At 32.7% G+C, this 27,673-nt stretch overlaps 1 protein-coding gene across 1 annotated transcript; it reads left to right on the top strand.

Annotated features, from left to right (window-relative positions):
* The first annotated feature begins 74 nt into the window (after positions 1-74).
* Positions 75-27,673, top strand: Cont (Contactin). Its single transcript, XM_072546523.1, has 14 exons — positions 75-232; positions 377-810; positions 9,589-10,067; positions 10,283-10,812; positions 10,870-10,972; positions 11,028-11,209; positions 15,076-15,204; positions 15,257-15,697; positions 15,757-15,929; positions 15,991-16,869; positions 23,073-23,241; positions 23,352-23,485; positions 23,584-23,767; positions 27,163-27,673. The coding sequence occupies exons 2-14, from the start codon at positions 379-381 to the stop codon at positions 27,261-27,263; spliced, it is 3,936 nt and encodes a 1,311-aa protein (XP_072402624.1). The 5' UTR covers positions 75-232; positions 377-378; the 3' UTR covers positions 27,264-27,673.

Here is a 27,673-nt window from a genome sequence, read left to right as displayed (position 1 = left end):
ATTCTGTGCTAGAGCCTTGCAGGTTGCAGGAATGCTTGCAGAAGAATATTCCGACAGGTGTGTCCATCTACCACTTTTCATATTGGTGGTCTGTGACTAATGTCATGATGATGTCATGTCATTAGATTGTTTTTATTATTCACAGATACTCGATGAACAACAATGAACGTTACATGACGCTTAAATACTTTTAAGATTAATTTTATGTTAAGTTAACAACATACATGTTCAGGTAAGTGATAGTGGTGATAGATATTCTCTTTAGGTCTCAATATTTTAAATGAGATATATAATATACAGGGAATCTAAGAAAACATGCCACACCCCTTATTAATAATTAACTAATGATTCTTTAACTATTTTATTCAAATTTCAGAAATGTTGCTGTACATATTATTTTGGTGTTTTTCGATTATCGGAATAAGTCTTGCACAGATAGATCCATATAGTTCTAATAGTTTGAATGATAACCCTTTAAATAATGAAAATAGTCAAGTGTACAATCTGAATAATCCCAATTCAAATTATAATCCTGGTTTCAACTATCCTGATTTAAATCAAAATCAAGCAAGTAATCTTAATCCAGGATCTACATTTAATCAAAACCAAAATGGATATAATAGAGATTTTAACTACAACCAGAACTATCCTAGTTCAAATAATCCTGCTTATGGTTATGGAAGAAACTTTGGATATGGAAATACTGATGAGCTGAGATGTCCTCAATATTGGATTCGGTTTCAAAATACTTGTTACAAATTTGTCAGGTCTCCTCTTCGAGCTTATAATGAAGCAAGGAAAATATGCCAGGTAAGTTTTTATACATTTTGTGTTTTATACAGATGTTAATGTAGAAATAAAAAGGAACATGTGTTTTAAATGAATATATTCATATAAAATGCGAACTCTCAGTAATAAGATTTGAGATAAGTATTTCACTTATTTGATTCAATGATTAATGTACCATGTTTTTCAAGTTGACCTTAATGAATAGTGAATGCACTGTTATGACCTTCAAACGTATAAATATGTGATAATACTTGGGATCTCCTTTGCCATGTATTCCAAGTATTATAATTAACAGTATTGTGAATCATACTGGATGAAAGTAAGACATACAAGAAAATTGCAAAAAAAAAACAAAAACATCAAAAAGGGAGTAGGCAAGTTTGCCACAAATATATCAAGTAGAAAAATCATATACACATTCTGCTATGGCTTTTTATCTTAATCCCGTTAATATTCTTCTTAATTGGTTCAAATTATCTGAATTTCAGGTCCATTTTTTAATATCTATTATAGTTTGGCCTACAGATGAGAAAGAAAGTTGACCATCTCTGGATGGTTATAACTAGACTTCGGCAAATATGCAAATAAAAATGTAGAAAATGTGCGCATAAATATGCACGTGTTTACCCGAAAATATGCAAATATTTTACAAAATATGCATACAAATAAATAAAAAAATCGTAAAATAGTAACAATTTTATTTAAAAAAAAAAGTGTACATAACTAAATATTTCCTACTATTCATTAAGATTTACATTTATTTTAAGTAACTACATCATTTTTAAGTATGAATAAACTTATTTAGAATTATGGTAACAATAAATGACCAAGTGGTGTTCAAAATTTTCTAACAAGAACTTGTGGCTTCTGTCTGAGTACATATATTTATATATGGAAAAACTTCGTTCAACATCAACTGATGTAACGGGAGCATTTTTCAAACTAACCAAAACATTTGGTTCTAAATTAATTGTTTCCGAAATATTTCCAGCTAGAACCCTGACTACTTCAGAAAGAATATGGTAACCTTTATTTTTTTCCATAGTAGCTTCAAATTTTTTTAAAATATCTTTTCCAATATTACCTCTAACGTTCCGACAACATGACACAAATTCTTTTATTAATGCTGTACTTTATAACAATGACAGTTTTGGTGATTCTGAGTAATTGTTTTTTGAACAAAACTAAAATTTGATTTTATAAATGAAAGTTCTTGTTGAAGCAAGTTACTCTGAAAAGTTTGTTTAGAATCCAAAAGAGATTGGGAACTTTCATCTGTTAACGTATCAATTATGTTCTTTATTTTAACAAAATGATCTGCATAAAAATTAGCTGCTTCTAACCATGTTCCCCATCGCGTTAAAATAGGTTGTGGTGGAAGAGGAATGTTAGGTAGCGTTTCTTTATAAAGTTGAATTCTTATAGGAGATTTAAGAAATACTTTTTTGACACTGGATATCATGGTATTTACAAGAGGAAACTTTTTCGTATTTCCTCTGCAACTCTGTTAAAATCCATGCGCTACACAAGTAACATGTATTAAATCTGGGAAAAATATTTTTAAATTTTGTCCTGCTTTCACCATATAAGGAGCAGCATCCGATAAAATAAGCAGTAATTTATTAGAAGGAATAGTTGTCGGAAGAAAAAAAGTTTCTAATGTTTCTTGTATAAAACGCGAAATTGTTAAAGCATTTGTTTTCTCAAGTTGCTGGCATGAAATAAGATGAGATTTTGGTAAGGTATCTTCTTTAAGAACACCAATCAATAAATGAGCAATATACTTTCCTGAGGAATCAGTGGTTTCGTCTACAGATATGTAAAAATAATTATCTGCAATTTCTTCCTTAATATTAATTAACACCGACGAGTATAGCCTGTTCACATTATTTCTTCTTAGATACCGATCACTTGGAACATTAAGTTTGCAATATTTTTTTAGAAACTAACTAAAATTTACATTTGCTAATTTTGAAAGCGGTATGTTTGCAGACACTAATGCGCGACACAAGTCTTCATTAAAAGTTTCTTGCTCATCTAATTTTTTTGAAGTAGATTGGAAACATTTAGCCATTGAAGTTTGACGTTTTCCTTCTATTTTTCCTTTTTTTGCAATGTGTGAAGCAGTTCTCACATGTTGGTCTATCTGAAATTTCTTCTCACATGCTATCTATAAATAAAAATAAAAACCTTTATTTTAACCCAACCTTTAAAATATAAAAATATACAAGGTGTTTTTGGTTAATCAAATAACTGGTTTGGAAAAAAAAACACTCGCCAAGTGTTTTAAATGCAGTATTAATCCACAAATTAGTTTTTGTTACTAACCATTAGTACATCATATAACTTATTTTAAAATTCAACAAAAGTTTTTTTTTGTTAATTCAATTACAATAAAAATAATTGTGTTTTAGAATAGCTGACTTCATAAAAAAAAGTAAAGGTGAAAAATTTTTCTAAATGCACACCATTGTATTGTACCATGGACAATTTTTTCTCACTAAAGGAAGCTATTTTTCATTTAAAAACAACCTACGAGTACTAAATTTCAAGTAAATACGTTTATTGGTTTTAAAGTTATTGTTGTTATTAACTAAAAGAATTTAATTTTTTTTAATTTTAACACCCTGTATCTCGAAAAGTAAATAAGTTTGACCCCTCATTAACTATATCGTTTTGTTCAATTTTTCGAGAAGTATCTACAGTCAAACGTTGTAAGTGTCATTTGGAAACACCCTGTATGTATGAAATATTAGATATTTAATAGAAAATATTAGATACTTACAATTTTGCCACAGACTGAACAGTAGATTTTTCCCATATCCATAGACAGCTCTTTGTAAGGTTTAATCCAAGTTGAAGCACTGGTTGTTTTAGGCATTATAAAATCACAATCTTCCTTTTTGTTACGCACAACGAGTGTTTACGCTTTGAATATCAAAACAAAAATGATTTACAAATCTGAGCATCAAATTAGAAATGTTTAGGTACCTAATTCAATAAACTGGGAGATTTTGGAAAATCCCTAAATTAGGAACAAAACTATTAGCCGTTTACCTGCTGTTAAGATACAATAAATTGTAGATAGATTTGGGGATTAGATCATAAAATGCAAATGAGCGAACCCTTAGCGATTATCCAATAACTGAATGCCTCAGTGATCGAGACTTTCTAAGAATGTTGAGGGCTACTTAAATTGATCTTCTTTGAAATTGTAAATGTTTTGTACCCGTAGAGATTATGTACTTAGATCATTTCTTAATTAAAATGACTACAAAATTTTATACAAGAATTGAAATAAATTGGTATGTTTAAAAATTTTCAAATACAGTATAAAAATCTGAACTTTTATGCACTTTATGCAATATGCATATTTGCCGACGTCTAGTTATAACAGTTTAGGTGTCGAAAATTAGAACAGGCTTAGAATAGTTTGAATAGAATAACTTAAAATGTTAAAATAAAAACAAAAATGTAGCTTAATGAATACAATATAAAAATAAGAAAATATTTTATTTTATTTATTAAATACATGGGATCACCCCATTACAGCATTATAATATAACATTATATTTTTTAATCTAATTTATCTTATAACTACACTCTAAAATACAATACTTAGAAATAATTCTAGCGTTTACTCTAAATAATGGTTTTAAATTGATTTAAACTTAAATTGAAAGGATCTACATCACAGTGACTATTTAAAAATCTTAAAGCCATATCAAATGATTATTGCAGGCATAATTGGTAGAATGAAAATTTATATGAAAAAGTTCAAAAGTTCTTAGTCTATTTGATTTGGAACATTTTTTTATCATTAATGTATCTCCAGAAATGTGCTGGATTATCTTTCAGGTTGTTACCAACAGTTTTGATATAATAAGAGTGACATTTTTGAGTTTCTATTTTACATTTAGATCTTAAGAGCATAGACGCAAAATTTCGGGCCAATGCTTTTTAAATGCATTCTTTTTTTTTCGACTCCTGAGAAAACTAATAAATATTTTTGAAAAATTTAAACGCAGAATGAAAGAATATATTATTACCGAGGCCCGAAAGTCCCTAAAAACTTCTATAATGTTTATTTTAATAAGTTACAGGGGTGAAAAAAAAAAGAGAAAATTCAGTGTGATTTTTAATTTCAAATATTTCATTCAAAAAAACTTTTTGTTTATTCTAAGGGACTTTCGGCCCTCGGTAATAATGTAATCTTTCATTCTGCGTTTAAATTTTTCAAAAATATTTGTTAGTTTTCTCCGGATTCGAAAAAAATGAATGCATTTAAAAAGCATTGACCCAAAATTTTAAGTTAGAAAATATCAAGTAATCTGCTTCAGACTTTGTTTGTAAATATTTTTTGTGACTAGTTTTCTTTGCAACAATTAAATTTTTTAAATATGGGGGAAAACCATTTTGGAAAGTTAGAGCTTTTAATGAGTTTTCTTATATAATAACTTATAGAATAAACTGATTAAAGACATCATCTAGAGTTTCATAAAGCTTTTGCACAGCAGACTCAATATCTAATTCATAAAATAAGTTGTCCCAATTAATACCTGCCAAATTATCATTTATCGATATATAATTACCATCTCTGAAGTCAAAATAAAACAATAGAAAAACTAAAAATCTGAAAAATAGTGAACTCAGATTGCAGTTTATATAATGTACCTGAGTATCAGACTTCTAATAATATGTGCAGCTTCTTGTTTTGTCATGCATACAATCTTCATTCCATATCTATCCATTAGACCATCCATAAAATCAACACTACCCATATGACTGTTGTATTCTTTGATGATCTGTGGACAGTCTACAACAAGGTACCGCTTTTTTTTCTGTCATAACAAAACTGCTTTGTTTGTTTGTTGTGATAAAGTGATAGTTTGAATGGCTGTTATCTGACATAAGTGGAAGCTAGACTTTTTTGTATCTTTCCAACGCATAGCACTTATGAACACAGGTTCCATAAGATTATGAATAATTAAGTTGTTCATTCTCTCTTGTCTTTCAAATACCTGAGTTATAATATCTTCCTGGTGTTTAGAATACAGTAGACTCCCGTAATTTTGGCCACTTCAGGACCGGACCCTAGGCCGAACTTAAAAGTGGCCGAACTAACCGATGCTTATCTAAAACACTTGTACATTAAGTAGAAGACAACACAGAGGAATACTCTGACATATATTTAACACATATATGAAAAAATAGACCATTACAAAAATACTATAAAACAATACTTACAGAACTCTAGGTCTAATAAAATTTAAAAATATTATGGCACATTGGTGGTTTGGCTTCTTAAACACTTAAAAAAGTCAGTCTGAATTTTCTTTTCTAATGATTTTTGATGTGCAAAGTCACGCCACTTTTTAATAATCATTACCTCGATGGCAGTTGCTTCTTTTTGCTGTTCGATATAGGTAGCTACCAGTTGCAAAGCTGCTTTGCCTTCAGCGTGGCTCATTTTATTTTCTTCATCATCCTCTTCATCTAGATAACATAGATCAAGATATGAGAAATATGGAAATACGTGCTTGGCGGAGGAAGGCGATGGATAGGGGCGACTGGAAAAAATTCTTGGGGAGGCTAGGACCCACACAGGGTTGTAAAGCCAAAATGATTATGATGATGATCATCCTCTTCTTTCTCAGCAGCATCTGTGTCGTTATCCTTCTCATTTTCTTGTCGAATGACACACTCGGCGATTTCGTCGTCGTTCAAAACCTCGTTGTGTAGCTCCTTTTCAAAGTTGATCCACTCCAAAACAACTTCTTCAGCAATGGAACCACAGTTCGGTAGTTTCTGAAGGTCGTGCAATAGAGCTGCATTGTCATCAGGCTCGTTAACAAGAATGTTGTTATCATCTGCTGATGTGTTTGCTTGGTTAATCTTATCTTCTATATTTGGCCAAAGTTTTTTCTAATACTTTACAAACGTCGACAGTGGTATTTTCTCGTATGCCTTGGCTGACATGTACACAACATCCTTCATATTAACTGCCTTCACTTTTAAGAGGTCTAAGTTGTCATCAGCCTCCAGTTTGGAAAGAACTTCAGAAAGCAGTTTTCGGCGATACTTTCTCTTGAAGCACTCAATGACCCTTTGGTCCATTGGCTGTTGAAGACTTGTTACATTGGGTGGCAGGAACAGCAGTTTAATTTCTTTTTCATCGTCACATCAAAGACCTTCCTGGTGTGTAGGCGCGTTGTCAAATAGGAGTATCTTGGGGTCCCGAGGTATTTAAACACAAGGCGACTGTTATCCTCTCTTTGCTGACTTTAAATCCTGCCGCAGATGTTTGTTGTGGGGTGGCAAAGGTTTTTCTGGGAAAAAGTCTAAAATTTAACCCAGTTTCATCGATGTTGTAGATTTGCTCTGGACTCCAATGTTTTGGTCACCAATGATTTTTAAAAATTTTGCAGAAAAATTTTTGGTCCCTGTTGGGTCTGCTGACAGCTTCTCGCCACAAACTCCAATAAAATGGACCCCGTGTCTCTTTTTCCATCGGGAGAGCCATCCCTCACTAGCCGAGAACGCCTCTTCTGGTTGAAGTCTTGAGTGCGAGATCATAGCCCTCTCTTTTAGGATTGCTCCACTTAATGGGGTTCCTCGTCTTCGTTTTTGAACGAACTACAACCACAGAGCATCTTCCACCAATTCGTGTTTTGCTTTTCTCAGGTGCAACGCTTTTGTAGAACTTTTTCAGTTTCAATCTGTGTACAAAAACCTTCGATAGTTTTTTTATTGCGCCGCCACTCGTTTATTGTACTTTTGCCCACGTTTGAATCTCTGCAAATGTCTCTGTTCCATTGACTTGTATTTACCTTTACGCGTTTCACTCATTTTAAAGCAATTTAATGCACGACTCGAAAGAGTTATTGTCCATACACACAAGTATACTGTATATCATCATCATCAGTAGCTCGACAACCCTTTCTGGGTTCTGGCTTGTTCTAGGATTTTCCGCCATTCTGTTCTGTTCCTTGCTTTGTTTTTCCAGTTGGTAATCTTAAGTGTTTTCAGATCTTGCTCCACTTGTTCCATGTATCTAAGTTTGGGTCTTCCCTTTGACCTTCTTCCTACTGGTGTTTGTCTCATAATATGTTTTGGTGTTTCAGTCTCCAACATTCGTTCAACATGGCCCATCCAGCGCAGACGTCCGATCTTTATGGATGTTATGATCTCGGGTTCGTTGTATGCTGTGTACAGCTCAAAGTTATATCTTCTGCGCCATATGTCATTTTCCTTTACCCCCTTATATATGTGTCTAAGGATTTTTCGTTCAAATGTGCCTAATAGGTTTTCATCGCTTTTCGATAGTGTCCATGTCTCTGATCCATATACAAGGACCGGTTTTATCAGGGTCTTGTTTAGGCCACTGTTTTGTGCCGCTCTTTCTATCGCATTAAATGCTTTTATCATCTCTCTTTCGCTTCTGGCTATGATATCAACATCATCTGCAAATGCCAATATTTGTACACTTTTTGTTATTATTGTTCCTCTGGTGTTGACTTTTGACTCCCTAATTATTTTCTCTAATGTGATGTTGAATAGAATACAGGATAGGGCATCTCCCTGTCGTAGGCCCGTTCTCACATGAATTGTATCTGTTAGTTCGTTTTGAATTCGAATTTTGCTTTGTACTTTAAGTGTTTCTTTTATGATATCAATGAGTTGAGTTGGAATATTAAAGTCTTTCAGTGCATGAATCAGAAATTCTCGATGGATGCTATCATAGGCACTCTCAAAGTCAATGAAAAGGTGATGTGTGTCTATATTAAATTCACTAGTCTTTTCCAAGATTTGCCTCAAGACGAAGATCTGATCTATTGTGGACTTCTGCCTGCGGAAACCACATTGATATCCCCCAACTATTTGTTCCGCATATGGTCTCAATCGGTCATACACAATATTTGACAGTATTTTATATGCCACAGTCAGTAGCGTTATTGCTCGGTAGTTTTCACATTGAAGCTGATCTCCCTTCTTATGTAGTGGAATAATTACTCCGGTATTCCAGTCTTGTGGCAGTTGTTTATTATTCCATATGTTCACTATTAGTTCGTGTATCGCATTCAATAGGGAGTCTCCACCTTCCTTTATTAATTCTGCGCTGTATATATAAACAGTAAAAATCGCAAGTGAAACAATAATGACTGACTGTAGGTCTACCGTAAAGATGAGCGCTCTACCTGCTCGCGTCTGGCTGGCGCTAGCCAAGTGTGTGACTAATGCTCAGAGAGCTGGCCGGCCTAAGCGGAGACCGAACTAACCGAGGCTGAACTTACAGAAGTCTACTGTACTGTAATTTTTTATCATTAATCTCGTTCTGCTGTGTAATCCTTCTATTGTATCGGTTTTTAAAAATTTGTGTCTGGCTGTGTGGGTATTTACCCTAAAGCCAATAAAAAAAAATCTTTTTTTGCATTTTTTCAATTAATTTGAACAGTTTTGGAACAAGTTTCATGCCAGATTTACATTCTTGACACAAAAATTGTATAACAATGTTCTTCTTTAACTCCATAATCCTAGTCTCTAATGTACAAAGACCAGAGCAATAATTATTTTTGTGAAATGGTCGCTTACAGCTATCACAATGAAATATTTCTTCGTCAGTACCACCTTCCTTGCATTACATGCATTTCATTAGCTTAAAAAATTAACTTTAAGTTGATACTAAGTTTATAATTAGTTTGAATGTTTAACTCACGATATTTTGATTTCTTTACTGAAAGGTTGATAAATGTCTATACACTTTGACTTTTTTGGTTATTGATGTAACTTTATTTTCAGACCTACAGTCCAGATAACGGAGGATCTGACTTAGTTTCAATAAGTAACTCAGATGAACATGGCTTTATTATTAATCAGTTAAATGCTATAGACCCTCAACATAGGAGATGGTACATAGGGGCACATCAAACTTCTCCAAATTATTACACAAATGCTGATGGCACTCAATTAGCTAATATGGATAACGCAATTTTGGAAATCGATTTTCCTTATGGAAGAGATTACCTAGCATATAACTTTTCCAGGACTCATTTACATTGGGTATTTGAACCTGTTAGGGGTGATGAACCTCTGTTGTTTATCTGTGAAGCAAATATATTAGCAGTACAAAGACTGGTGATTGAAGATAGAAGTTTCACATATGGGATTGATGTAACTGATCCTGAAAAAATACCTAGAGGGCCTTATTTCATTAAACAACCTGTGGATGCCACTTTCGATACTTCTAAAAGGAAATTATTAAATGATGTTAGTATAAGGTAAGCATTTTTACTGGTTAAATATGATATAGGCCTAGTAGTCATTACACTGATCTTCTCATTGGACAATATTGTTGCGACACAATTTATGTTTTGGTTATACTTAGTTGTTTGTTTTATGTTGTTGCCTCAACAGCATTCAGCACTGCAAAGTTTTTATCCCTATTCATGTAAGCATTTTTTTTATTGGTAATGATACAATTGTTTTGTTACAGCTGTTTTGCAGGAGGATATCCAACGCCTACATATGAATGGTATCGTGAAGATTATGAAAATGACAAACTGATTGCCCATTTGATAGATCCCTTAAAAGATAGCCGTTATACTATCAGTGGAGGTACCATAATCATCCATAATCCCCAACAAAAACTTGATCATGCAACATATCACTGCAAAGCTTCCAATAGATTTGGGACAGTTATATCAGAAAGTGTTCAATTAAACTTTGGATTTATCCTTGAATTTGTTCTGAAACGTTCACCTGAATCTGGTGATCAGAACTGGGGAAAATCAATTTACTGTGATCCACCGAATCACTTCCCTTCTGTCAGATATTCTTGGTCACGTGACTACTTTCCCAACTTCGTTGAGGAAGATAAACGAGTCTTTTCTTCCAACGATGGAGCCTTATACTTTTCTGCTTTGGAAACGATTGACAGAGCCAATTACAGTTGTAGTGTTGATTCAGAGTTTTCAGATTCTGGTAGGAACGGCCCATTCTTTCAACTGAGAGTTAATCCCCACTGTAAGTTTGTTCTGAATATTATATTAGCTATGTTATTTAAATATTTTTATGTTTCAGCCAACTACCAACAACTGAAATTTCCAAACAATTTTCCCAAGGCTTTTCCAGAAGCTCCCACAGCAGGAAAAGATGTTAAATTAGAATGTATTGCTTTTGGATAGTAAGTACAAATTTTCGTTTTTTTTTTAATCTTTGTTAATTAATTATTTATTTAGTCCAGTTCCGAGCTATAACTGGACCAGAAAGGGAGGTAGTTTACCAAGAAATGCCTATATGACAAGTTACAATAGAGTTCTAGTAATTCCAAAAGTGCATGTGGAGGATGAGGGAGAATACGTTTGCCGTGCCTATAACGATAGAGCCAGTATTGAAAACAGTGTTGTACTGAACATTCAAGGTAAATCACACAATATCTTAGTTATTTTTATTGTTGATATAAAGGCTCTTAATAGTAACTATAATTAATGTACACTGTGCGTCACGAAAAAGAGGCCACCTAAAATTTCTGCCATTTTTTAATTTTTACGAATCATACCACAAAGTGATTGTCATTAGATGTTTATGTAATGTTTAAGAATCTTATATACTAAAAGGCTAAGCCCTTTTCTTGTGCGCAATACTCCTCCTAAACGGTGATAGATAGGAGAATAATTTTTTCGAATAATTAAACAGATTGTTGAGTAGATTCCCCTAAGGTTTAAAATTTAAAAAATTCGAACCGGTTTAAAAATGGCGGCCATAAAATGAATTTTTCCTATAGTAAAGTATAGGAATTTTACATTTTTTATAAATTTTTTTTATATTTTTATTTTTTCTATATATAATTTTTTTATTTATTTTTTTTAAAAATTCTCAAAAAAGTGGAACAGTAGGCGGTAGTGTAGACTAGCGCGGAGCATCATACTGTTTTCTGTATTTTTTAAATTTAAATAATATTTAAATATAAATTTAGTTAGTTAGAGTTCTCAAACCGACTTCTTTTTCTTAAACGTGGCATTTTACAATCTAAAATATGCAAAAAAAAAGTTACTTCCGGTTTTACTTTCGTTTTTTATTTAAGAGGGGCGGAGTCTAACAATCATATTGTTTCCGTTTTCTAATGTAAATCTTCCTGAAAATCCTAAAAAACTACTGTATCGATTTTCAATTTAAAGAAATTGGCGTCGATACAGTTTATTTTTAGGATTTTTGGAACATTTACACCAGGCGACGGAAACGATGGATCGTTAGACTCCGCCCCTCTTAAATATCAGCAAACCTTACATCAAAACTCGATGTCGAGTTGGTCCGCTAGTATGTTCTAAAGCAGTATGCAATCATTTCAAAAAATAACTTTCCAAAATAATGATTTTATTGAAAAATAAAAAAAAATTAACATTGTACATTTTTTCTGTTTTCTTTATAAAATTACAATTAATTCGTGATTATTAATACTGTTTATTACAACCTCTATTGTGAATTCACTCCTCACTCGATTTGGCATTGAATTGATCAAATTCTGGATGTCGTTTTTAGGAAAAGCTTCCCATTCTTCCATGAGTGCCAACCGAAGCTGCTCACGATTTATTGGAGCAGGTATTATGTTTCTTACCTTTCGTTTGAGTTAATCCCAAACAATCGGATTCAAATCTGGACTTTGAGCCGGCCAGTTCATTTTTGGCACACCGACAGTTTCCAGATATTGCGTTACCATCCTGGCTACGTGTGGCCGCGCGTTGTCTTGCATAAAAATACAATTTTCGCCGACAAACCCAGCAAAAGGCATTACATGTTCGTCTAGAATTTCGGTAATGTATCGGTGCGCATTCAACGCTCCTCTATCGATAAATACGAGATCAGTACGGCCCTCGAATGAAATGCCTGCCCAAAACATTACCGAACCTCCTCCAAAAGCAACACGTACTCGTCGAACACAAGCAGCATATTGTTCCCCACGTCTTCTGTATATTTTGATGCGACCATCTGAGCCATAAAGAACCATCCTGGACCCATCACTAAACTAAACATTTTTCCAATCTTCTATCGTCCAATTCTCGTGGTCTCTAGCAAACTGTAGTCGGCGTTGTCGATGTGCTGCTGTTAACAAAGGTCCTGTTGTTGGACAGCGAGCCCTTAGACCAAATTCCATCAACCTTCTTCTCACGGTAGAAGTGCTTAAAGTCCACCCGTGAGCATTTTGAACGGTTTTGGATTAATCTAGCCGTAAAGAACTGATTTTGCCAAGAAGTGCGTTGTAAAGAACGGTCTTCTCTGGTCGTCGTGATTCTTCTCTGGCCTGAACCTGCCTGACTTCTCTTTGACTCATTCCATTACCAATCAAAGTAACAATTTGAACAGATCTAGCAAATTTCTCAGCCATAGTTTTTAATTTAAAAATTGCACAAGTTTACTCTTCAAACAACTAGTGAAAGGTTTTTGAAAAACAGAATAGCCATATTCCAAGAAAAATAAGGTACAATCAATAAGTGCATTATCTGAAGTCGTAAAACTGATATCAATTCTGCAAACTTCTGCAAATCCTTAATTGACCTGTCGGCACAGTTTGTCGGTGCCTAAAAGACGCTAAAAGCTGCGTTGTGGGAATTTAGTTACATTAGAATAAATTGTATAAACTTAAAGTTATTGAAAAATTCTTACAAAATTCTAGGTGCCCTCTTTTTCGTGACGAGCAGTATATATACGTATATAAATAGAAACTTTTTATTTCCTGGGTTTGTCGGTCTGTTGTAAATAAAACTACTTAACTATTGCTTCAATGTTTCGGCAATGTGACATTTTCATAAGCACATAAAGTGCACAAAATTATTAAAAAATTATATGATTTAAAAAATATATATAAAAAATTATAAAAAATAAAAACGTTGAAAAATTCTAAACAATTGTATAACAAATTTAAAAAATATATAAAAAATTATAAATGAATAAAAAAAATGTAAAATTATAAAAAAATATAAAAAGTTATGAACAATTAATTAAAAATAGTAAAAAATAAAATAAAATAAATTAAAATTTAGTGAAATTAAATAAAACTATATAAAATTAAATAAAATTTAGTGAAATAAAATAAAATTCTAAAGATAAATAAACAAAAAGATAAAATTTTATAAAAAAATACAAAGAATTATAAATTTACAAAAAAAAATTATAAATGGTGGGAAATAAGTGGGAAGTAGAGGTAGGGATAGGCCAAAACTCAGATGGAGGGATGGTGTAGATGAGGATGGTAGAAAAATAGGCGCAGCAAACTGGCAACAGTTGGCAATGGATAGAACTGACTGGCGTAATAGACTTGGGAAGGTCGATGCTCTTTTATAGGGCTATAGCACCAATAATGATGATAAAAAATTATCAAAAATTTAAAAAAATATAAAAAATATAAAAAGTTATAAAATTAAATTTAAATAAAGTAGAGTAAAATAAAATAGAATAAAATAAAATCGAATTGAATAAAATAACTTAGAATAAACTGTAGTAGAGTAGAATAAAATATAGCAAAATAAAATAATTGGAATAAAATTAATTTAAAAACATATAAAATACAAAAAATAGTGTAACATGTTTTTAATTTCCGGGGGAATTTTGCGTATCGGGAAAATTTCAAATGCGAAAGTTGTAGGTAATATAAATTTACAACTTTTGTTCTATAACATTTTTAACATAACCTCAAAATTACCGAGAAAAATGAAGAAAATCGTCTTCTTTTCGATGTTTTCATTTTTCTTTTCTGTAAAAGTATTAAATTTTGATGAATATTGGTGAGGATTTACTTTAATATGTTATTAATTATGACAATTTTTTCGGAAGAAAAAATGTAAAAGTTTCCGTGATAATTCGAGATAACATATCTTTACCCCGGAGGTAAAGGACACTGTGCATTTTCTTACTTTTTCATGAAAGCAGTTTTAACATTTTTTAAATTTGTAATCAGTAAATACTCAAATGTTTTTTATATTTAACCAAGATCATTATTATTGTGTGATTCATTATTTAAATAAATAAATTGTTAAATAAACCATCTAATTTATTAATTGTAAAACAATTTTTATTCAATTTTTTAAGTTTCAAATGCATCTCTTTCTGCTGATAGACATACATTTAAGAATGTGTACCTATTCAACATCCTCGTGTTTGTCCTCAATTACCTCGTTTGGTGTGTTAAAAACGTGCTTTTTGCTGGTTAGATTTTATATATAATGATGCGAAAGAGGAAAAATACAATTTGTCGGCATATAATCTTTATCCTAATTGATTTAATTTGTTTAGCTGAACCTACATTTACAATTCCTCTGAAAGATAGTCATATGGATAGCAAAGGTGAACTCATCTGGACCTGTGAAGCATTTGGTATTCCAGATGTAAATTACACTTGGTGGAGGAATGGACGACAATTGGGTAAGTTTTTCTATATCTATTCAGTCTCGATACTCACAAGCTCCATTTTCAGTTCAAGGATATATGGATAGAGAAGATAGAGGAAGAATTAAAATCCAGGATAATGTCTTGATCATATCATACTTAGATCAAGAAAGAGATCCTGGAATGTATCAATGTAGAGCTTCCAATACTTTAAAAACCACATACTCATCAGCACAACTTAGAGTTTTAGCTTTCAAGCCTTCTTTTAAAAAAAATCCTTTAGAATTCGAATCTTATGCAGCTGAAGAAGGTAATGTTACCATTAAATGTAACCCAGAGGCAGCTCCTAGACCAAAATTTGTTTGGAAGAAAGATGGAAACGTTATTGGGTCGGGAGGCCATAGGAAAATATTTGAAAATGGGAATTTGTATATTAGCCCGGTTTCTAGAGATGATGAGGGTGTATACATATGTACAGCATCAAACGAATTAGGCATTGATGAATCACGAGGTCGATTGATTGTATTACGTAAGTAAATATGTTAACACAAATTACATCACACAACATAATTTATGAACATACTTTAGGAGGTCCTCGTCTTGTGGAACCTTTACGAGAGATTATGGTGACATCTGTTGGCAGAAATATTGACTTGCGTTGTTACGCTGTGACAGATGAGATGTTAGATATTGCATACATATGGAAACACAATGGAATGGTTATAAGAGATGTAGATGTTAAAAATTCTTACAATCGTATAGTAAGTTAATTCATTTTTGACATTTATTGAGTAAATATTAATATTCTTTTACATTTTTTAGAAAGTTGACGGTGGTTATCTAAGGATAATAAATGCAACCTTCTCTGATTCGGGTGATTATGAATGTGTTGTTAAATCAGCAGTAGGTAGGATATATTCCAGGGCTAGAGTAATAGTAGAAGGCCCACCTGGTCCCCCAGGTGGTGTCCAAGTATTAAATATTCAGAAAACATCAGTTACACTGCAATGGACAGATGGTGCTACCCACGGTTCGCCTATTTACAGTTATACGATTAGCGGAAGAACCAATTGGAATCACACATGGGTGAATATCACTCATCAAATTAGAGCGACAGAAATTGACAGATATACTGGAAGAAAGGAGATAACAATAGATAATATTCTTACACCTTGGTGCGTTTATGAGTTTCGAGTAGCAGCATGGAATTCTTTGGGAATGGGTGAACCATCGCAACACAGTCCCAGACATGCTACTCCACCCGATGTACCTTATATTTTTCCTCGGAATATTGGAGGAGGCGGAGGTAAAATTGGAGATCTTACTATTCGTTGGGAGCCTTTGAGGTCAGACGAACAACACAGCCCTGGAATACATTATAAAATATTCTGGAAGCGCAAGGACGGAGAAGTTGAATTTAAGAGCCGTAAACTGGAAGAGTTGGGAAATATTGGAGAGGCTGTAGTTAATATAGATAACAAATATTATTACACAGAATATATTGTTAAAGTTCAAGCGTTTAATAATGAAGGCGCTGGGCCTATTAGTCCTGAGACTGTCATTTATTCTGCTGAAGATATGCCTCAAGTGGCACCACAATTAGTTATTGCCAAATCCTTTAATTCAACTGCTCTGAATGTCAGTTGGGTTCCTATTGATCAAACTAGGGAGAAGGTTAGAGGAAATCTTATTGGCCACAGAGTAAGTACATACCAATTTTTTTTTTATTTTTGTATCTGTCACCTGTTGATTTATTTAATTTTCAAAAAATTTTAAGCATGCATTTACATTGAAACTGTAACGAAATATTTTGCGTATCACATAGGGTATTACTATGGGGGTTGAAATCTTGGGACAGAAATTATTGGGGGTGGAGATAGGGCAAGCAAAATAAACGATACTTATGCGAACGGCACTCAAGGTTTATTTGGAGAGCTGGGGTCGTGGATAAGTGAATGAAGCAACGGGATTATATAGGGGCAACTACAAAAAAAATGAAACAAATGGGTACTTACATGAATCTTCTAGACAAATGGACAAAACACTACAAGAAGGACCTCTAGCTATTTAAGATGGGACGCCGCTTCGAGGGATCCTCTTGCTGGATGAAGGAAAAAGGCTCTTCTTCCTAAAAAAGAAACACAAAGGGGTTACGAGACTTTTCTAAAATAGGAAATGAACAAATTGGTTTAGAGAAATAAATTAAACATTTATTGTTGTCTCGACACAAACAGTTACAGATATAAATGGTACAAAATACGATATTAATAGTTACAAAGATCTATACCAAAATAAAAAAGAAGAAAAAACTTACTAAATATGTGCTATCCGTTTACAAACTCTGTTTACAAGTGGGAGATGCTACAAAACTAACAAAAAAATTGTTACTAGTAAAGAATTAACTTTTTAAGTGAAACCATATATCGTCGGTATACTGCGAAAACCAGGTAAATGACAAATTTTAAAATATTTAGCTAAGTATACCAAAATTCTCAGCTTTTTTCGCTCTACATACAGGTAAAACCCAATAAATGATATGACTTACCATTCAGCAGATAATTTGTGTAATAAACAAATAAGTTACACCTAACCAACTTTTTATTTTCAAATAAAACAATATATCGCTGCTTACTTTCATAAAATCAAAGTTCTGTTGCATGTAAAACAAAGTAAGCCCACATATATTATTATGCCAGACAACAATATATTTCTACTACTGCATACCATATTTCAGTAAAAAGGTGATAAGTGTCATTAATACATTTTACTTGTATGATTTATTAAAATTTCTTTTTCATATCGACTAGCAAAAACCTTTAAGTACACTTACTTCATTCTACCTGAAAACGGGTTGAGTTAAAATTTAGAAATGATTACTTAGCTAAAACCATAAATGATCTTATAACACATACACAGATAGAATAACTGAAGACAGCAGTTTAATTCTTGATGATTCTCAGAACAATATAGTCTCAATGATGGAATCCATTTTTAAAAGTGACTTTTCAGATGTAGACTCCACATATCAGCCAAGTGAAGAGGGATCGCTCTCTCTAGGAAGTCTATATGAATTACACACAGCTGTCCTTGATAGCCTAAATGATGAAAAAAAAGATACTGAAATAGGTGCACCCACGAACAGTTTAGTGTCAACTGAAATAGCTAGTTGGATATTAAATCTACTTCTTGACAAATTATGGAAAGACGTACATCCACTAAAACGTTGGAGAAAAGCTAACTCCAAAGATTGGGTAATAAATGTCGCAAAAAGGAGGCGTGCTGAGGATTTGCCTTATGAGATAAAAAAAAAAGAATAGACCAGCAAAATTGCCAAAACTAGTTAATTGTTCAGAGTGCTTTTACAAATGTGTCAGTTATTTCAGCGAAGATTACAGACACGGACTATGTCGTGATAATTGAAAGTTAGAATATATAGGCCAGAAACATTTTCTTATTGCACGTATTAAAACGGAGCCACCAAAGAGAGTCGTTACAGTTCGTCAAAGTTTAAAAAACCAAGTGCATTTTCCAATTTCTTTGAATGGTCAAGACATACAGGTATGTGAGAAATTTTTTTGTAAGACAATTTGTATATCAGCGTCGTTAATACAAGATGTAAGAAAAACTGATATTCTAGGCTGTTATGTAGAGACGGATAAAAGAGGCAAGCATACACCCCCAAATAAAACAAGCAGTAAAACCTGAAAAATCGTAAAGGCTCATATTGAATTTTTTCCAAACATGGGCCCACATTATATTCGCCAAAGTTCAAAGCGTAGATATTTGGACAAAAATGTAAGTATAAGAAAAATGTATTAACTTTATATAAATGCATGTGAGCAGAAGAAGCTGGAAGGTGTTGGCGAAATTACGTATCGAAGAATATTTTCTAACGACTATAATTTAAGTTTTTTTGTTCCTAAAAAAGATCAATGTTTAGTTTGTAATAAATATGATAGGGCTAATCCAACTGACAAATCGGATTAAGAAGACAGTTACAGAGAACATCGGAGAAGAAAAGAAGTATGTAATCTTGAAAAACAAAATGATAAGAAAAGATCAAATGAACAACGGGATTTTGCTTCAATTACTTTCGATCTACAGGCCGTACTACAGATTCCAAGTGGATTGACTGGACAACTATATTATTCTCGAAAATTATGCGTCTACAATTTGTGTGTATATGAAGCCGCATTACTGTTTTGCCAGGTCAGAAATTAACGGTAGACTAGGAAGTTCTGAAACAGGAAGCATTATACTCCACTACTTATCAAAATGTGTTCCAGATCATGTAAGTGAAATAAGTTTATTTTCTGATATCTGCGGAGGACAAAATCGTAATCAGTATATTGCAGCCTTACTATTATGGGCTCTTCAAAACATAGACCATTTAAATGTTATTGAACACAAATTTTTAGAGTCTGGAGATTCCTATATGGAAGATGACTATATGCATAGTAGTATCGAAACCGCTAAAAAACACAGATCTATCTATGGGATGCCAGATTACTTGTCTGTTTTTCAAAATGCAAGAGGAACTAAAAATATCAAGGTTGATGATAAAAAAGTATGTATGAAACCATACAAATGTAAAGAATTTAAATACTACGACTTTTATGATTTAAAAAATTTGTTACACACTTTAATTAAAAACCGGACAAAATACCAAAACGGCGAAAAAATAATGTACTTGAAGATAAAAATAATGAGATTTGTGAAAGGAGAGACAAACAGAATCTATTTTAATTATGGTCAACAAGCTTCAATTATATCCCTACTGATACTGCACGGCAGTCAACAAGAAAAAAGCACGCCAAGTTATCAACTAATACAAGCAAACTTGAAGAACTTAAGCGACTTTATGATGCACATTTGCCAATTAGCATAGCAAAAATAAGAGATTTGGTACAGCTATGTGATAAGGGAGTGATACCGGAGAAATATCACGGATGGTATCGTAATTTGAAAACGGGAAATGATGTATCGGACATCTTGCCAGAGCCTGCTTTCAGTGACGAATCGGACGAGGAAGGCTCATAATAATAATATTGTTATTATTATATTCAGAATAAATTTATTTTTTTCTATAAAATTGCTTGTTATTCATATAAATAATAACTATAACTACAAACAGCTGTTAATAAAATTTTCAGGGAAAACCAGTTAAATGTCATTAATATCGACTAATACCTTAAAACATTGCTATTACCTAGTAAAAGCCTCATATCTCGATCACAAAACTGGAAAATATTATACTTGGTTTAATATATTTGTGTTAAATATGTTATTTGAAGAGTAATTGATTTATTTAGATTTACAGGTAAAACCAGGTAAGTGATAGCATTTCCAAGTTAAATTTAGGATTAGTCAGGTGTCTCATTTTTTTCAAACTAATGATAGAATATCATTTCAGATATATGCATCTTTCACTAGAATACCTAATATCAAAAACAAGCTGACTGCTTAATTCACAATAAAAAACTAAACTTAAAAAATGTTTTTTCTCGTTTTCGGTATTCCGACATTTACCTGGTTTTCGCAGTATACCGACGATATAGAGGTTAACCTTCTAAAAACTAATGTCAAAAAAAAATAATAAAGCTAGTTGCCAGCTGTCATATGTCAACATTCAATTTTATAACAGAGACCAAATAAAATGACAGCAATGGCCACGCCCTAAAATTTACAATTTTAATTATTACAATATTTTTAAATTGCATAAAAGCAATTATTATTATTAAAAAATGTCTATTTTTACTTTGAAAGTTAAAAACAAAAAAAAGTTACCTTGATTTCACTAAATAACTTTAAATTTCGGAGGTTGGGAACTGGAATTTAAACTCCCTGCCACACGAACAAATTCTCCACTGGGAAAAGTATTCTGAAACGGCTTCTTAATTAGGACGAATACAAATCCGAGGTTGAAAGTTGGGGTACTGGAACACACCTTTGACTCGGCTTCTTAAAAACAGGAATATGTAAAACTGGACACAAAGGCAACATGTGGTTATCTTTCAAAATTTTTGCAGGCGACACAAATCTCTTAGATACTTAAAAAAATAGAAATAGTGATTACTCTTCCAAATTTGACATATTACATAGAGTATATTTCACTATTTTCAACAAATTTTGTCGGTTTCTTTACCGACTAACTAAAACGTCTTCTTCAATAGCCCATCATCTTCAACTTGATAGGATTTTAACAGTTTCAGGTAGGTGATGGGAAGATATTTATTGATTTTGAACATCAGGCCTGTGCCAAACCTTGTGAAAGGCTTGACTAACGTCTAGAAAGGCAGCTATGAAGTACTGTTAGCTTTCCATTGCAGAATTTATGGAGTGTACCTGCGTGAACCTGCTCTATCGTTAAATGTTCTTTTCAAAAGCCAAATTGGTGGTTGGGTACAAATTCCTCCGTATTGGAGTATGAGTTAATTTTTTGTAATAGTAACCTTTCAAGTATTTTGGATGCGATTGGTAGTAGACTTATTGGTCTATATGATGAAACCTCATGTGGATTTTTTTCTGCTTTTGGAATTAGTAAATATTGAATTTATTGTTGTACTTTTTTTTTTATGAAACTGTTTTGATAATGATTGAAAACGTTGATGAACGTTTTTAGTTAGTGGTCCGATTACTGGTATGTTCGCTGGAATGTTATTTGTGTCTCTTTCAATTTCAATGTCTGGAACTTCGTTGTTGGGAGTAAATACTTGAGCTAGGTATTTGGCAAATAGCATTGTTTTTTTCTCATCATTTCTGGCGCACTGTAGTGTTGGTTTCTAATTGGAGATAACGGAGTTTAAGGGTTTTTGGAGTGTTTGATCGGTTTCCATATTGAGTTGTCGTGCCGCTTAAGATGTATGTTATGTAGTTTGTAAATGACAGTTCTTGTTCCTCGTTAAGTTTGCATTTTAGTTGATTGCTTAGCCTGTTTAATGTAGTCTTGTCTGCTGGGGCATGGGTTCGGTGCCTTTTGGTCCTAGCTTTCCTTTTTTGAGCTACCATCTTTTTTATTTCAGCTGGGATGTACTGATCTTTGCTACCTGTATTGTTTGCAGGTGTGGAATTTTGTACGGCCTCCATGAGAGTGTTGTTTAAGGCTGTTAGTGTTTCATCTATCTCCCTTGTTTTGAGGCTTACTTGTAGACTGATATCTTCTTCTAATTTGCTACGGTATTTGTCCCAGTTAGTTATCCCGGTGTGCAGTTTTGGTGTGGCCGTTTTGTAGACTATGAAGCTGCTAATGGTTGCTATAATTGGGGAGTGGTCGGATGAAAAGTCATAGCTTGGCATGACTTCCATGTAAGCAGGAGAGATGTCCTGAGTGGTAAATAGATCCAACAGAACAGATGTTTTGTTTGGATCCTTTGGTCAGTATGTGGGAGAGCCTGTTGACAAATGGTGGTAGTTGTTTTCATGTATTAGGCTTACTAGGTTTTTGCCTTTAGTTGTTGTGAGACAAGATCCAAATAATTTCTTGAAATCTTCTTTCTTTAAGTTGTGTCAGGGTGGACAGTAGACTGCTGTGACTTTTAGTACGTAAGATCTCATGCTGACTTTGATAACTGTAGTTTGCAAGCAATTTGGAGCATACTTTGGTAGTTCTGCGTGTTTAATGGTATTTTTTATCAGAACAGCCGATCCAGCGTGGGCTGTATTGTCTGGGTGGTTTGAGAAATATATTGTGTAGAAGTGCTAAGCTATCCTTGTGTATTCCAGAGCTCAAGATTCATATTCCTTTTCTGCTAATCCTACGTATAACCCTCTATTAGGAGGACCGAAATTTTTCTGTGAGTTTATTACCTTAGCAAAATTGTTGAGCTGCTAACACCTTATAAAAAAATCTAAGGTGTTAGCAGAGTTGTGCAATAATGTGCTATTTGAGACATTTTCATTTTTAGATCAAATACTGGAAAAAAGATACGAACGAACAAGATGCTGTATACTATTTATCGAGAAAAATACAACCATGGGCTCTCATCGTTGGTCTTCAACCCGATACTTATTATTTCGTTAAGGCAATGGTCTACAATTCGGCTGGAGAAGGACCAGAGAGTGAACGTTTTATTGGTAAGAATATTGTTTTTTTCTTGCAAGCATTGTGACTTTGTGATTTCATGACCTACCTTAATTATGATTGAAATAAAGAAAAATGTCTAAAATTTATATATCTCTTCTAGAACGTACGTATAGAAAAGCTCCCCAAAAACCGCCTTCTTCTGTCTTGGTGTATGGCATCAATCCATCCACAGTCAAGGTTGTGTGGAGATATGTACAGCCGTCATTAGAAGAAGAACCATTACAGGGTTATAAGGTATGTTTTCGTTCAAAATTTTCTAATGATGATAAAATATATTTATCTATATATGTAAACGTACTTAATAAATCAATTTTATCTCTCAAAACTTTTAGATTCGTGTATGGGAAAGTGATCAAGATTTAAGCACAGCCAATGACACAATAATTCCGTTTGGAGGAAAGCTGGAAGGATACGTCAACAACCTTTCTCCTGGAAAGGTTTACAAATTGAGAGTGTTGGCGTACTCTAATGGTGGAGATGGTAGAATGAGCTCTCCAGAAAAAGAATTCCAAATGGGTAGGCCTTAACACTATGGTTTTGTTGGTGATGGCTTTAAAGTACAAGCTTTAGTTTTATTTTAGTTGGTGTAGTTTAGAAGATGAAATTGTTGTTTGCTTTAATAATTTTTGTTATATATATATATATATATATATATATATATATATATATATATATATATATATATAGTTTGAGTTTAGTTATTGAACCTTAATATATATTTTTTAATTATATATTAATCTTATTCTAATGACAGTCATAGCTAAGGGATTAGATTTTTTTGGGTTTAAGGATTCATGTAACTAAACTGACAGTTATAATTGTGCCAAAATAGGAAATGTAAATGTCTAATTATTTGATAGAAAAAAAGATAAAAAACTTTTATATCTTTTATACTAGAAGAAGTAAAAATAATAACATCAAGTTACGTCTATACCACAAAATATAGTTCAAAAACTAATTTGGTATTATTCGTTTTTTAACTGAAATAATATCAGGTTTTCATTCTGAGATGTTGTTAGTTCTAAAGGGTTTTAAACTACAACCTACAGGGTGAGTTTTTAGCTCGACATCGGTCGATAATTAAATTGTGGTACAAGATATCCAAAAATCTTATTTAGAAAAAATGTAGGCAATGATATTCTCCATACTTGGAAATATATACATATAAATTGTATAGCAAACATACAATTTTTTAAATGGTATATATTTTCACCCTATCCCATAATTATATTCCTCTCATAATTCTTGTTCTTATAATATTGGGCTTCGCATTACTATTCAGAGTATTTAACAAGTTATGACCATTTTTATTTCGAAATCCCTATGAAATCAACACCATGTATATAAAGAAGTCATTCATATTAAACATTAGTTTATAATATATATAAATTATCATAATAAACATAAACACAGTTTTTAAATTAAGTTTAACTGAAATCATTGAGTAAAATTTGTTTACAGGGTGAACTTCTTCTTCTTTTGGTGCCCTATCCAATTAGTGGATGTTGGCGACAATTCTGGCATACTCCTCTCGGTCTTGTGTGGCTCTAAAGAGTGCATGGGCATCGAGGTTTGTCCAATCCCTTATGTTTTTAAGCCATGAGTATTTCTTTCTTCCGGTGGCCCGTTTTCCTTCTATCTTCCCTTCCATAATAAGCTTTAATAACTGGTACTTGGAATTTGGAAATATATGACCCAGATAAGCAGTTTTCCTTCTTTTTATTATTGGCAGCAATTCTCGTTCTCTGCCCATTCGATTTAATACTTCGACATTTGTTGTGTGATCTGTCCAGGGAATTTTAAGTAGTCTTCTAAATACCCGCATTTCAAAGGCCTCCAATCGGTTCATCACATTGGCCTTTATGGTCCAGGTTTCTACACCATATAGCAGTATGGAGTAAATGTAACATTTTACAACGCGATATCGAAGCATTAAGTTAAGGCTGCTGTTGCTTAACAAGGCTCTTATATTAGTAAATGCTGTTCTGGCTTGCTAAATCCTGCTACGTATCTCTATGTCTGGATCTAGATCTTCAGTTATCCAACTACCGAGATATCTGAATCTTGGGTACTTTTGGATGTTCTTATTGTTTACTCTTATATTTAATTGCATATTTCGTGTTCTGCTAACCACCATTACCTTCGTCTTATTAATCTTCAAGCCCAGTCGTTCTCCTTCAGTTTTTATTCTATCTATTAGTCGTTGTAGCGCTTCTTGGCTATCAGCTATTATGACTGTATCATCAGCATAGCGAAGATTACTAATAGTCTGTCTGTTGATTTTGATTCCATCTTCAGTATCACTTAAGGCTCTATCGAAAATCGTTTCAGAGTAAAGATTAAAAAGGAGGGGTTAGAGAACACAAGACTGTCGTACACCTTTTTCGATCGAGAAATATGATGTAGATGCCAGTCCTACTCTCACAGATGCCACTTGATTCATATAAAGGTTCTTTATGATTTTAAGAACTCATCTATCGAACGTTCCTGGAGCAATCTTACTAATTCTGAATGATTAGCACAATCGAACGCTTTCTGGCAATCTATAAAACATAGGAAGACGTCTTTTTGCTGATCTCTGCATTTCTGAAGTAGGACAGTTAAGCTATAAAGTGCTTCTCTTGTGCCAAATCCTTGTCTGAAACCGAACTGTGTGGGGCTAATGTCTCTTTCACATCTGTTGTATATTCTTGTGTGAATTATCTTTAAGAAGAGTTTTAGGGTTATCTCGCAAAATAATGAGTTTAGGTATAGGGAATGCTATATAAAAATGAAAGAGTGTCATAAATACAATATTTCTAAAAAATAAAATATAGGGTGATCCATTAAAAAAAATGAGAAAATCGTAATTTTGTTTTGTATTTCACCTTGTATGCAAATTTTTGTCAATGATTTCAATTAAACTTAATTTAAAAACTACAATATATTGTTTACTTTATTATATAAAATAAGTAATTGTTTATGCATTACTTCTTTATATACATGGTGTTGATTTCGTAGGGATTTCGAAATAAAAATGGTAATAACTGGTTAAACACTCTGTATAGTAATGCAAAACCCAATACTATAAGATCAAGAATTATGCGAAGAATACAAATTTAAAAAAGTATATAGGGTATTCCATTTAAATATGTATGTTTGCTGTACCACATAGTTAGTAATCACCCTGTGGAATTCCACATATTTTCCAAGTATGGAGAATATTATTGCCTACACTTTTTCTAAATAAGTTTTTTGGATATTCTATACCATAACTGAATTATCAACCGATATCGAACTAAAAACTCGCCCTGGATATCATTTCAGAATTTGGAAAATTGAAATATAGTGAAACGTTCATTTACCTTGTATATTAACGGAAACATTAATGTTTTTAACTGGGCATAAGCTTTGATGCTGGTAAAAAGGTTCGAATTATTCAATACATTTTAAAACTCTAAGAAACAACCAGAAAATTACCGGGGAGAGACATCGATAGAGGAAACTAAATTTAGATACTGAAATATCAATCAAATAATAACGGTGGCACAAAAAGTGGTTGGAACAAAAGTAGATAAACACGATAACTTCCTTGCTACTTTCTCCAATGGCTGCCACCACTGACGTCATGAAGGCATAACCACATCCCTACTGACGCGGCTGACAGCTATTTTGTGAGTCCTTGTTGTGCCATTATCACCTAAGTGGTGGCCGCCATTTGAGAAAGTGGATTAGAAGTTTATCTACTAATAAAATATTTTAAAAAATAACAAAAAAAAGACACAATTCCGGAGTCAAAGGTAGAATTTAGTAATGTAATATATAATTTATTATTAGAATTTCTGAAGCTTTTTGTTTTAGTGATAATGTTGTTGCTTGTATATAATAAAATAGTCTATTGGACCACTTGTCTAATTATATGTATGTTTCAGGAAAGCCACAATATTTTCGCAGCGCAGCTAGTGATGTACAAAACAGTTTAATTATACTTGCTATTACTCTAGCAGCACACTTCATATTTACGGAGTCGTGACAGTATAATGGATTTGTATGGTTCATAGTATTTAATTGTTATAATAATAATATACTAAGATTGAAAGGAAGCTGAGCTCATGGTTGATTAAGTCCACTTATCTATTAATTGGACTTAAAATTGAGACTCTTTGATATATATCAATAGATCTGATTTTTTAAAAATTTTTTACATATTTTTTGATTATTTTTTTACTGTAGAGTGGTAATGACTCCGTCCAATAGATATATTGTTTTCTATAAGTTTTTATTTTACCATGAAGCAAAATCTTATTCCTCTGCAAGTACCTGCAAAAATGAATGACCAAAAAAGTGAATCAAAAATAGATTTTGCTTCATAGGTCGGTAATGTTATCGATTTTAAAAGTGATAATTTTATATTTACACTGAATAAATTTCCAATATTTTTAA

The sequence above is a fragment of the Diabrotica undecimpunctata genome, chromosome 10 (genome assembly GCF_040954645.1).
Source record: "Diabrotica undecimpunctata isolate CICGRU chromosome 10, icDiaUnde3, whole genome shotgun sequence".
Classification (NCBI taxonomy): Eukaryota; Metazoa; Arthropoda; class Insecta; order Coleoptera; family Chrysomelidae; genus Diabrotica; species Diabrotica undecimpunctata.
This window is presented reverse-complemented; position numbering and strand designations above follow the sequence as displayed.

Bases quoted from the DNA above. Each gene is read 5' to 3' on its own strand.
- Cont (XM_072546523.1), top strand. From the start codon at position 379: ATGTTGCTGTACATATTATTTTGGTGTTTTTCGATTATCGGAATAAGT. The intron at 15,698-15,756 runs GTAAGTAAATAT...AACATACTTTAG, and splicing joins AGGTCGATTGATTGTATTAC to GAGGTCCTCGTCTTGTGGAA. The intron at 23,486-23,583 runs GTATGTTTTCGT...CAAAACTTTTAG, and splicing joins AACCATTACAGGGTTATAAG to ATTCGTGTATGGGAAAGTGA.